We start from the raw sequence: 11,891 nt of genomic DNA, 5'->3' as shown, positions 1-11,891 counted from the left end.
GTTATAAGCTTATACAGACATAAATAGAGAGAGAAAGAAAAGTATAACAAGAGTTATCAAATTAATGAAGGTACTTACATATGTTCCAACAACACATTATGAATTTATTTTTATCTATGATCGGGTAGAAACCAGAAGAAACATGTGTAGCTTAATAAATAATTTAATTTCTTCAATTTCTATGTAACATATAAATTTATTTTTACAGGATATATAGAGAGCATACTCATAGAGAGCAACAGACTTATGAAACGACTATAAAACACAAATTATAATTCAAGTTTAAAATTTCTCATTTTTACACTTGTATTTGTCTATTTTCCTATTGCTAGTCAAAGCGAAACCAAATATATAATTGTAAGTATTCTAAGAAGAAAGGAGCGCCTCCATCACCTACACATGAGTTACGTACATTCTAGGTTGTACAGAAATCAAAGAGGGTAGGCAAAACTAAAGGGAAACACTATGTAAAATGCACTGTTTACTGACTGTTGAACATATGTGAGAGTATCTGAGTTTAAAATTTGACTTGAACACCAGCAGAGGAAAATGACTCAGTTCACTTTCCTAGTTTGGGTTCCCTCAAACTCTGAAAGTGTAAAAGTTTTTACAATTCAATAGCAGATTATATGAACGTATCTCCACTATTTTGGTGGAAAGAACACACTAAGGATTCTAGTTACCAGGAGCATATGCTGCAAAGAAAATGGACAACTGTCCATGTACCCTAACATAAAGGTGTCTTCATCCCAGTTGAGAATTAACCTACAACACTCACATCTGATCTCCCCCAATTTAGTCTCTCATTGACTAGTAAGGATAGATCCAATTTACTTCGCCACATGTTCATGCACTATGTAATATGTCATTTTACATGAAGTCTTTTTTTTTTAATGACCAGCATGCCCTTTGAAACTTAAGGTTATCTGGACTATGAAGATTGAAATTTACACAACATCAATATTACATGTAATAGTCTCAAGTTCATGTGCAGTTCTTCGGTTTCTATCCATTTAGTTGTGGGGGAATACAGTGTAATGACTGAGAGTGATTGCCTTTGTTTGTTGGAAAGACAACACTTTCAGGCTGTGGACCCTGGAGAATGCATCAGCGAGGGCAGTGAATGGTAGGAAAACAACAGTGCCTTACTTGACTTCCTTTAATGAACAACTCAGAAGCATGAGTTTGTCAGTGGACTCACAGACTATTCAGAGGAACATTTACTCAAGGGCAGAAGGAAATTTTTCTTCTATATATCTTATGTGTCTGTAATGGAGAGATGTTTTGCACTCTAAGCCTGGAAGGAAAAAATGATACTCAATAGAAGGTTACAGCTGAGTTTCTTCTTTTTCGTCTGGGCACTTGCTATGCATGTGACTGAGGTTTAATGATGACAAAACATGCAAGTTTAGGATTAGGATGAACTAACCTCATCTTTCTCTTTACTCAAATTCAGGTCTTACAGCTCCTTGTACCTTAACTATCAATTTATCACAAACTTTCACTTGCTGTCAACGCCAAGTAAAAAGTAAAACTGTAAATAACCATCTCACTCCAGTTTATTCTCAGAATTCTTCATGTTGCCCCCAAAGTCATATCGTATATCCTGAAACTGGCAAAAGCCCAATTGCTGAAAACCAAGTATACAGCGAATTCCAAATCTTGGCATAAGAAAACTGGATCCCCTTGGAAAAGTGGTTCAAATGGTTGTTTCTTCTACTCTTGTACTAGATTAACTCTTCTTTGTTTTGTGGTAGGAAACATAATTAAACCCAAAGCATAAACAAACTTAATGAAAAAAGACATCATGCCAAATGACATGATTTCAAATTCCCCCAAACTATATTTTGGGTAAATTAAGAAATGAGTAAATTATCATAGTAAGTCACTTCTCATTTATCTGGGCCTGAATCACTTGTCATCAGACAAAGGTTTTCCTCACAGTAAACCAAGTCTCCCATAGGTCGGGCATATTAGAAGAGGAAGCGCCTTTGTTGGTTAAAAGAACAATAAGTAGCCAGTGAATTTTCATGAATGAACGTGAGAAATAGTAGCCATAATGGTGCCCACAAATGATGTGGTTTATCTGAGTGCTGGTTTCTGAGACTGTACTCTAAATACAAACATCAATAGTTTTTTAGGCGATGGATGTCTTTGACTCTGACATTCAGGAAAACATAGTTTGGCACACATTCACCATTTTGTCTGGAATTTCAAGGATTTCATGATTTCCTTTCATTTTTTTTCATAGACTCAAGGGGTCCCTGAACCCGTTTGAGCTCTATTGTTCCAGATAATCAAAATTTGACTGTTAGTCACTTTCTTTGCTCAGAAGGTGGAAAGGGTTTGTGATAAGGCAAGGAAGAGCTCCGCTTCCATTGACAAGCTTCTCCTTTTAGGGAACTCAGTTGCATCATCAACTCTTTCAAATAACTGTCTATATTGTAAAAAAACCTCTTCAGTGAGAAGGTATGTGTGTCCGTAGGTAGGATGTTTAACCCATTTAATATTTCACCTCTCTTAACCAGCTCTGACAATAATGGGAATAATGACCAAACAAGTTCAGATCACAGACAGTAAGGGATTTTTCTCTTCTGCGGGTGTGTGCATTTCCTTAGTTCCATTCAGCCATTTTTCTTGTAGAATACCAATAGTCTCCTTTGAATTTAAATATGCTTTTTTCTGGGACTAATGATATAAACGTAAGTGATACTTGAAAGAAAGGAAAGAAATTAAACACAAGATAAAAAAATACTTCTTAGAGAAAGGATAACTAGAGTATCATTCCAGAATCAGAAAGTAATGTACAAATGTATGAATGAATGTTTTCCTAGAAATGGTGATCTTAATTTACATAAACAGTATCTGTCGAAGTTAATGACTATTCTAGGATAAACAAACAAAACTCACTTAGAGTTTAGGGATTGGCTCTCAGTTAATATTTCCTCTTGTTATAAAATACTAAATAATAAAGAAATAAAGAAGAAACCAGTATCTGGATATTTAGGATTAAGTTGATAGGGTTCAAATACAAACATTATCCAGAAAGTAATAAACTGAAAATGGTCGACTGTTTGAACTGGGTGTTTAGCTATAGAAATAGAGTAGGTTCAAGTCTCTTCACTCTTCGCATCTCAGATTTATTTCAAAGAATATACTTAAACTTAAATCAGCTGGCTGCTTGAGATACAAATTTCTTCTCTGCCCATAGGAAATCTAAGGAATGAATTCTAAATTAAATAATCAAAGATTTGAGCACCAGTATAAAGGGTAGGACACTCATAGGCAGCAAGTAGAGGTTACATTAAAGAACCAGACGAACTCTTGAATCCATAATGTGTCACTTGGAGCCTGAGCTATGATGGACAAAACCAGGCAATACCAAACATCACACATGTCCAAGTCCATGGGACCATTCTTTCCCTCAGCTTGGCTAAATGTTCACACTTTCAACTGTGTTTTGAAAACTAGAATATGCTTATCCCCAACAGCCCCCACAGAAAAAAAAAAGAGAAGGATGAAACCTAAGCACTAGGGAAAATACATTTTTTTCTCTTTTTATTGTGAGTTCTAACATAAATTTTGTTAAACAGAGAGCATGTGAACACACGACAGTTTCCTTCATTTGTTCTCACATGGAGCTGATAGAGGGAATCTTGGGAGGAATGTTTCTAAAGCCATAGATAGCTTCTCCATTTATTTCAGTTTTAAAAATATGACAAAGCATTAGAGGAAAAATATTTCTTAAGTTGTGAGATATCAAATATTACCCATCAATCCCTGAATCATGCTATTCAAAGTGCTTAAATCTACACTAAAAATAGAACCAAAAGAAAAGAACTCCCAAGGCAGCTAAAGTAACACCTATGGATGCCTAAAATATGACTGTGGTGTGATTACTTCCTCTACATGTATTCCACACTTCCATCGTGCACTTAAAAAAAAGAAAAAGAAAAAGAAAGAAACCAGACCAGTGCCATGTTTACAGGTTTCTGAGCGCTGGGGGGGTCGAGAATCCAGTCCGATGAGATTCACCCCCACCAGTCTCTGACAGGCATCCACCGTACAAAGTAAACAACGGCTTTCTTGGATTCTGAAAATAACCCGATGTGCAAAGCTGACCTTAAAAGTTTATGCGTCCTTGCAGCTTCAGTTATGGTTTGTGAAAATGTGACACAGGTCCAAAGGGAGCAAGGGAATAAAGAACAGATTCTAGAGAAAGACCCAGGTGAGTCGTCAGGGAAATTAACTTTTTTTTTTTCTAAGCAAAGAAAAATCAACGCACATCCCAAGGCTCCTTTACCTTGTCGCACGAATACGGAAAACTTTGTGTTGTTACAAAATTCTTAGACGTATCTCTTGGACATTTGCAATTCAGTTTTACCCTCCCTGATGAATTCTGTTGAAGTGTATACTTTGTGTGGCCAACTCACACCTTAGAATTGTGACCAAAACTGTACACTTGTTTTGTTATTATATGGTGGTAGGAACAAACCAAACATACTATAGTCACTACACGAGCCACAGATGATGACTGGAATGGACGTTCCTACGAGGAGTCACTAAAGTAATGTAAAAGTTGTATTATCAGTGTTTTCATCACATTGATTGTTTTTAACTAAAAGCTAATTAGGTACTATTTCCCTTCAACAATTCTGCCCTCTGCAAGTCCCTTTATGACTGATTTTGCATCGTCTTTAACATAAATATATATTAGCTGCTTATGTCACTGATTTCAAACAAAGCTACACGGTAGGGAGGAATGTTCTGGGGGAGCATCAGCTTTCTGTTTCTGAAAGACAGAATTATACAGTGAAAACAAAACTAAGTTTTTATACAGCGAAATTATTTTAAACACATTCTCACCTAATTTATAAAAACATTTTGTGTAAATAATGTTTATTTTGAAAATACTGACTTCTGTAGGTATTCATATGTTCGACCTCCTGAGTTCTTACTGAAACACTGATATTAGTAAGTGTTGTTTATGTTCACAAACCGAAACCAAACACTTGATTCTAAATGTAGCATTGAAAAGTAAGTACAGTGAATTAACACTTAGTACAAGGGGACCCCATAATAAGTTTCACGGATTTGTTCTGACTCTTTAGAAAATAACACTTTGTATAATACAAGGTGACAAAACATATTTGATGACACATCCTGTCCTTCCCTTTGGTTTGGAAGCCTTCGGTGTAAATTTCATTTTGACTTGTGTTGATTCACCCTTTTGAGTTAACTTGCCTGGCATTTGCACATAATCTCATTTGCAGAAAAAATATAGAGGGAAAAGAGGAAGTAGAATATTAAACAAAAACATCCACAAACACATTCATGCCTTTCCAGGAAGTGATCAAATATAGGGCTTAATTTTTTTGTTTTTTTTTGTCTTTTTTTGTGTTTTTTTTTTGTTTCTTTTGTTTTGTTGTGTGTTTTTCTATATATATATATATATTTATAGAAGGGTACAACAACTCATTTAAAAAATGGAAACAACACTCTTTCCCCCATTTTCATGCCCTTGATCTTCTCTTCTTAGCACGCTGTAGCGGTCACTGTCACGTGACTAGCACACTTTTGGGTCTGGAGTGTATTCTGACGAACAGTGAATTAAGTGTTAAGACAGTTAGACCCACCCCCACCCCTCCTCAGAGTTTTTACACATCATGCCGCCATTAGAAGGGTAGAGGTGAGGAATGAGGTGGGACAAGGCAGAGAGATTCAGGGCTCTGATTGGCGGGGCCCTTTTATGAACAAGTGTTCTTCTCATTTCTTTCCCCTCAAATGGCAATGCTGGCATTCGTCGCACTGCTCTCTGAAGGCCCACGTGGCCCTGCTGATCCCAGGTAGAACCCAAGAGAGGATCCGGTGCTCCTTGTCCCATCAGATGGATTTGTCCAAGCACCCCAAGGAAATGTTAAAAGCAAAACAAAATCAAGGAAAGGAAATGAAACCCACTCTGAAACTAAACTAATGAAGCAAAGAAGAAGGGTTCTCTATCTATACAGAAGTCTCTTCTTTAAAAAAATGTAAATTTACAAATTCCAATGACATATAAAACAAAGTCAAAAATGTAATGGGTCAGAGACATGGTAAAACAGGAAAACACTGATGCTACAAAGAAACTGCAAAAAACATATGTACAAGACCCTGTTTTTCCTCGTGTTCTAGAGATTGTAATGCAGGTTTTTAACAGCAGCAGTCGAGGATTTCGTTCCAGGCACTGGACTGCAGACTCTACTCAAGCTCCCAGGGACGACGGGGTGTCCCTTGCTTTTCTGTCACCAAATCACACTGGATATACTGGTCTCCCTTGGCAACAGCGGCAGGATGGCACTGTTTGTGTGAGCCTCATCTGGATTCTGCTCCCTGCTCGATTTTGTCTGTGGCCGCTGCCCATTGATGAGTGTCATAGGGATGTTACAATAGGTATGCTGATTTCCTATGGAGGTAAGAGGCAGGGTGCCGGTAGGAGGTACGTCATACTCGTAGCTTCGGTAGTAGTGTTTCTGACGCATTTGTGAATGGTACGTGTTGTGAAAGGTGGAACGGAGATCTGGATGAGCCGTGGCTAGAGCTGTGGAGGTGGCCGCAGCCATGGAAATGGCCGAGACAGTCTGCAGCTCCCCGAAAGGCCCCTGCTCACTAACATCTAAAGCCTGCTCGTGCGTAATGGGTTCTATCCTCTTAAAAGGCATTTCATATTGTAAACGTTTCCAGAACTTAGAGTTCAACTTGTTGCATTTTGGTCCATGCCATTTAATAACCGTCAGGAGCTTGATGGTGTGCTTGAGGGCCTCCACCTCCTGGTAGTTCATAACTCCGCGGAGCTCACTGCATTCAATTAGAATCACTTTAATTTCCCCAGTCACAAGCATGTTTCGGAGCCTGGTCTCCAGCTCAAAGATGCTCCAGCCCCTTCTGACTACGTAATTTGGGGTCATGACAATAATCAGCCGCTTGCTTTGATCTACACACCTTGCTACATCTTCAATGTAGGCTACAAAAGAGAAGAAAGGTTTATCAGAATGAGTAAATCCAACATACGGTCCAGAAAGCCCTAGAAGATTCTCTTTCACACGTTAAATGAGAATTGGTGTTGGTCAAGAAGATGAAAATAGCCAATGATCACTCTGAATAAAGTGCAGGCTTTGCTTCTTTTAATGTTAGAAATATTTTTCCAAGTACAAATCTCTCATTTGGTTTCTTTCAGTGTTAAGGCTCATCAAATGAGATGCTTTGTAAAATAATGGAAATAGCACTCCTCAGACGTGTCAAAAATTAAGTTTCATATCAGCACATAATGACATTTCTTTCTTGAGAATCTGACACATACGATTTTGGAAGTAAAGAACCAGAAGGTAACACTATGTCTAGAAATGATGACTACGCAGATAGACACACTAAGACACACACTGTCAGATGCAAACATTAACTTACTTCCAGTTGGGATCAAATCTCTGTCTGGTATAAACAACTTGTATCCATAGTGCTTTTCAAGCATATCAGGTAGGATTTCAAGAGCAAAGCGTTCTTCTTCCCCAGTCTCTTGATTCCACTGGTCAGGATCCACTTTGGTGTATGACAAGTATGCATCGTAATCTTTATTGTCTGTCAAAAACATTACAGAGGAAAGCGGAAGTCACTCCTTCACAAAGAAACTACCAGGGCATGAAAACATTCACCTCTTTTCACAAACATCTCCAAATGTCCCACTTCTGGGAGACTAGAGAAAGAAGCCATTGTTAACTTTTCAATAACAAGTTCACAGTGCCAAATATTCTGGAGCTGGTTTGGAGCTGGTTTGGAGCTGTAAGGGGACACGTTTCCGTTTTGCTGTTGTTGTGAAGGCGGCAGGAGAAAAATCAATAAAAAAGGATACTATGTTAACTTCCAGCATTTTTTTTGATGCATAGATCATAGAGAATCTTAACTGCTTATAAAAAGCCACATATTTGGATAGCGGGTGCTTACTTTAAATAATGGTTACATTTAATTAATCAATCAATCAATCCTGCCTTTAGGCATTTTATCCTGTTTGAAAAAAAAAAGAGAAACCTTCACCTTGCCTGACAGTGGGATATGTAATTTTTTACTGGAAGTCTGTTCTTGGATTTTGGGACTGAGGGTATTGTTACACTGAATTATTACAGAAAAAGCATATTGCTTTACTGATCCCCAGTTATTTTACATGTAAAATAAAGTCAAATTATTTCTCCCCATGTTAATCAGTTTGAGCAGAAGAATCAAAACTTCCAAAAAGTGAATGAAACTTGGTTCTAAAACCTGTTTCTTTCCCCATTCTTGCCCCCTTTTAACATAAAACTCTTCAAATATTTGATGACCACTCTCATGTAGTATCTTTAGCCTAAATTTTTAAGAAAAACATCCCAGATTTCTCATTTGTTGTTTGTAAGAACAAGAAGTCACTTATCTTCTGGATAGTCTCTCATTTGTCAGTTTCTTTCTGAGAATGTGATACCAGAATTCATAATCACCTCAATTTTAATTACTGTCTTTATGCTGAGGAGGGTTCCTTAGGCCAGACTGTAAACTGTAGAATGATTTCATGCATATACTATTTTCTTTCTTGGAGCTTGTCTCCTCTGGTTTGCCCCCCAGTTCTGTAAAGCATTGAAGTTTGCCCAAATCTGGGATGTGGAATGACTGGAACCTCATTCTTTGCCCTTTATCTTTTCTAGGCTTAAAAATATTTGAAAACCAGACCATTATGAACACCAATAAAACAGAGCTCTCATGACTCAGAAGAAATGTTGACAACTGGTTTATCAATACTGGTAAGTCCTACCTGGGTATCGCTTTTGCTTACATGACATTGTCTGTCAGTTTCTAGTTCCCCTTCCTCTTCCACGGATGCCTCTCTTCCAACCCATAAAACACCATAATTTCTCAAGATGTTTTCTATAGCCTGCTTCATTTTTCTCTCAACCCACTTTCCTTTAAAAATCTCCTTTCTTTCCATAACATCAACAATCACATCTGTGTAGCTGCCTCCCTAACATAGATGTCCAATCCTGTGTTCTTTCTTATGAGCTACCTACCAACAGTCCTCTGCTTCTACCTGTAACTTGGACTCCTTAATTTGCATGTTCAGCATCACCTTACATTCCACATGCCCACAAAATAACAAGCTTCGCATTGCAAAGCTCCATTCTTCATCTTTTATTTTACTTTAATTTTAATGACATAACAATCTTACTTCTTTAGTCTCCAAGCTTCAGATGCATGTCTCACTTATCCCTTTGCATTTACCAATAATCTGATAGCCATTCCTAGATCAGGCCATACTCATTTCTCAGTTGTTACAATTATTTTTGGTGGATACCCCTTCTCTGTTTCCTTCTCCTTCTGACCCATTCCACGCAGAGTTACAGAATTTATGTTTCCAAAGCTCACCACCGATTATGTTTATGGTAGCTTGAAAAATATTTATGCCTATCCATTGTCAAAAACCAGCAGCTAAATACGCAGTTTGTTTCCTTTGAATTTGAGTCTGATAGCTGCACTGGAGGAGATCTCTTTTCCCAGGTATTACATTATTGTCTTACATCATTATCTTCTTTCTTTGACCACATGATTCTCGACTCAGATATGTGACTAGGGTTTAGCAGATGCTCAAATATATGTGTTGATTAAATGAATGCATGGCCATTCATTTGGGTATCACATGACTTATATGTTATAGTCAGTGCAGAGATTTTCTCAAGGCCTGGGCCATTTCCTAGAAGAGAAGGCTTTGGTGGTATATACTCCGTGCTGCCTGGATGGATTCTGCAAGGAATTGCTAGGAGCTATGGGGGTGGAGTTTAGTGAGGCTCATTTAGAATAGTCTTGAACTGTATTTTCTCACTGTGACTCGAGGGAAGGTCCTAGAGTCCCCGTGAACTCCTCTGGAAAAATGGTTTTCAGAGTTGAGCACAAATGACCAGATTTGGAGGGCTTCTTCAAATACAGATTTCCAGGCCCCACCCCCTGAGTTTTTCATTCAGAAGGTCTAAAATAGGTCCTGAGATTTTACATTTATAGAAAACTCTCAGGTAATGCTGCAGCAGTTCCAAGGACCACACTTTGAGGAACTCTTTCTAGGATAGAATATAGGCATCTAGAAGTCTCAAAGACATCAAAGAGCTGCCGCTAGCAGCCAGGTAATTGATCAGAGCACCACAAAACCTAAACACTGCAGCTTCAGCTCCATGATAATTGGTCTTTACATGACCGGGCATGTGCTCTCAGTAAAATAACTGAAATCTATCCCCAAAAGGGGATAGATTCTTGCCTAGAGGAGTATATACAGTAAGTATAGCAAGCTTACGTGAACCTCAGGAATTGGTGCTATGGCCTCAGTCAGTTTGCTATGTCTTCATATCATCGGGATGGATGTATAGCATTTAAGTGAATAACTCTCAGATAAAAAGAAATTGCTCACATGCAGATTATCCTGGGATAAAAAGTGGCTACACAGACCCTTGTGAGCAGCTGCATCGGCATCCTCAAATCAATGAAACACTTGATTGATATCTAATTCCTCTCTTTTCCCACAGTCTACATCAGTTCAATAACGGACTAGACATTTATTTACCACCAAAAGCAAGCGCTGGACTTGAAAATTATCAGACTGCCAACACTGTGCCAGATACTACAATAAATTCAGTAATGTGTTCTGACTCAGAATCATGGATTCTAAGGTGTCTGCCTTTTTCCCAACTACTAGCTGAAGATGAAGCTTGGGTGACATCTCTCAGATTTTTAAAAAAAAAATATCTGTAAGAATGTATATTGACTAGTCTGTATGAGCTTCATGTGACTGGAGAAACTTTGAAAAATGACATTTTAGAACCATAGAAAAATTCTGTGAAGCTTTTTAAAGGATAGGTGATCTTTTAAAGTCAACTTAAGTTTATAAACAGCATAAAAATATTAGTCATCATTTGTAACAGCATGGATGGACCTAGGGGGTATTATGCTAAGTGAAATAAGCCAGGTGAAGAAAGGCAAATACCATATGATATCACTTATATGTAAAATCTAAATAAAAATAATGCACAAACAAATTATAAACAGACATATAGATACAGAAAATAGACTGATGGATACCAGAAGGGAGGGGGGTTGGGGGTAAAAATGGTGAAGGAATTAAGAAGTACTAATTGGTTATAAAACAATCATGGGGATGTAGAGTAAAGCATAGGGATTTTACTCAAAAATATTATAAGTGTATATGATGCCAGATAGGTACTAGAATTATTGGGGATCACACTGTAAATTATATAAATGTCTCACTGCTGTGCTGTACACCTGAAATGAATACAAAATAATGTTGAATGTCAACTCTAATTGGACAATTAAATAAATTAAAAATAAATAGTCATATCAGGGTACTATTGAGTGTATTTCTTATTATGAACTTTATTCTCCAAGTAGTTTTTTCTCTAATTTTAATCCTCAACTAAATTCTATTTACTGCAGAGATGGACAACAGCTGATGTATATATTCTTTGTGATAACTTTCATAAACTCAAATATAGTCATTGATTTACTCTTTCCACAACTTTCAAGAGATTCTGACTGCTAGGTTTCACACACACAAAAATGAACAACAGGAGTGATGCCAGTAAAATGACCAAGTAAGACATTTTTTGCCTGTGTCCTCTCAGCCATGGTCCAGAGACAGTCTTGCCCACCTAGGGACCCATCCAGTGAACAGGCAGGAACCCTTTGAGGGACCTGGTTGAAACCATACCCATCCATATACTAGGTAGTAATAGGCCTGCTGACCGAGAACTCAACTGTGGGCCCTGAAGCACACACTTGTCCGAGTGACAGTCTACTAAACAGGTACTAGAAGCAGTCACACTCACTCAGACAGGATC

At 37.8% G+C, this 11,891-nt stretch overlaps 1 protein-coding gene across 1 annotated transcript in view; it reads right to left on the bottom strand.

The window, feature by feature from the left end:
- Nucleotides 1-4,470: 4,470 nt before the first annotated feature.
- IL1RAPL1 (interleukin 1 receptor accessory protein like 1) overlaps nt 4,471-11,891 on the bottom strand; it is a 1,208,235-nt gene continuing 1,200,814 nt past the window's right edge. Inside the window, exons 10-11 of the mRNA XM_028523164.2 lie at nt 7,441-7,611; nt 4,471-7,000 (exon numbers count right to left, since the gene is read on the bottom strand). Of these exons, the coding sequence (XP_028378965.1) occupies nt 6,282-7,000; nt 7,441-7,611 (890 nt within the window). The 3' untranslated portion in view covers nt 4,471-6,281. The remainder of the gene's footprint in view (nt 7,001-7,440; nt 7,612-11,891) is intronic.

The sequence above is a fragment of the Phyllostomus discolor genome, chromosome X (assembly GCF_004126475.2).
Source record: "Phyllostomus discolor isolate MPI-MPIP mPhyDis1 chromosome X, mPhyDis1.pri.v3, whole genome shotgun sequence".
NCBI lineage: Eukaryota > Metazoa > Chordata > Mammalia > Chiroptera > Phyllostomidae > Phyllostomus > Phyllostomus discolor.
This window is presented reverse-complemented; position numbering and strand designations above follow the sequence as displayed.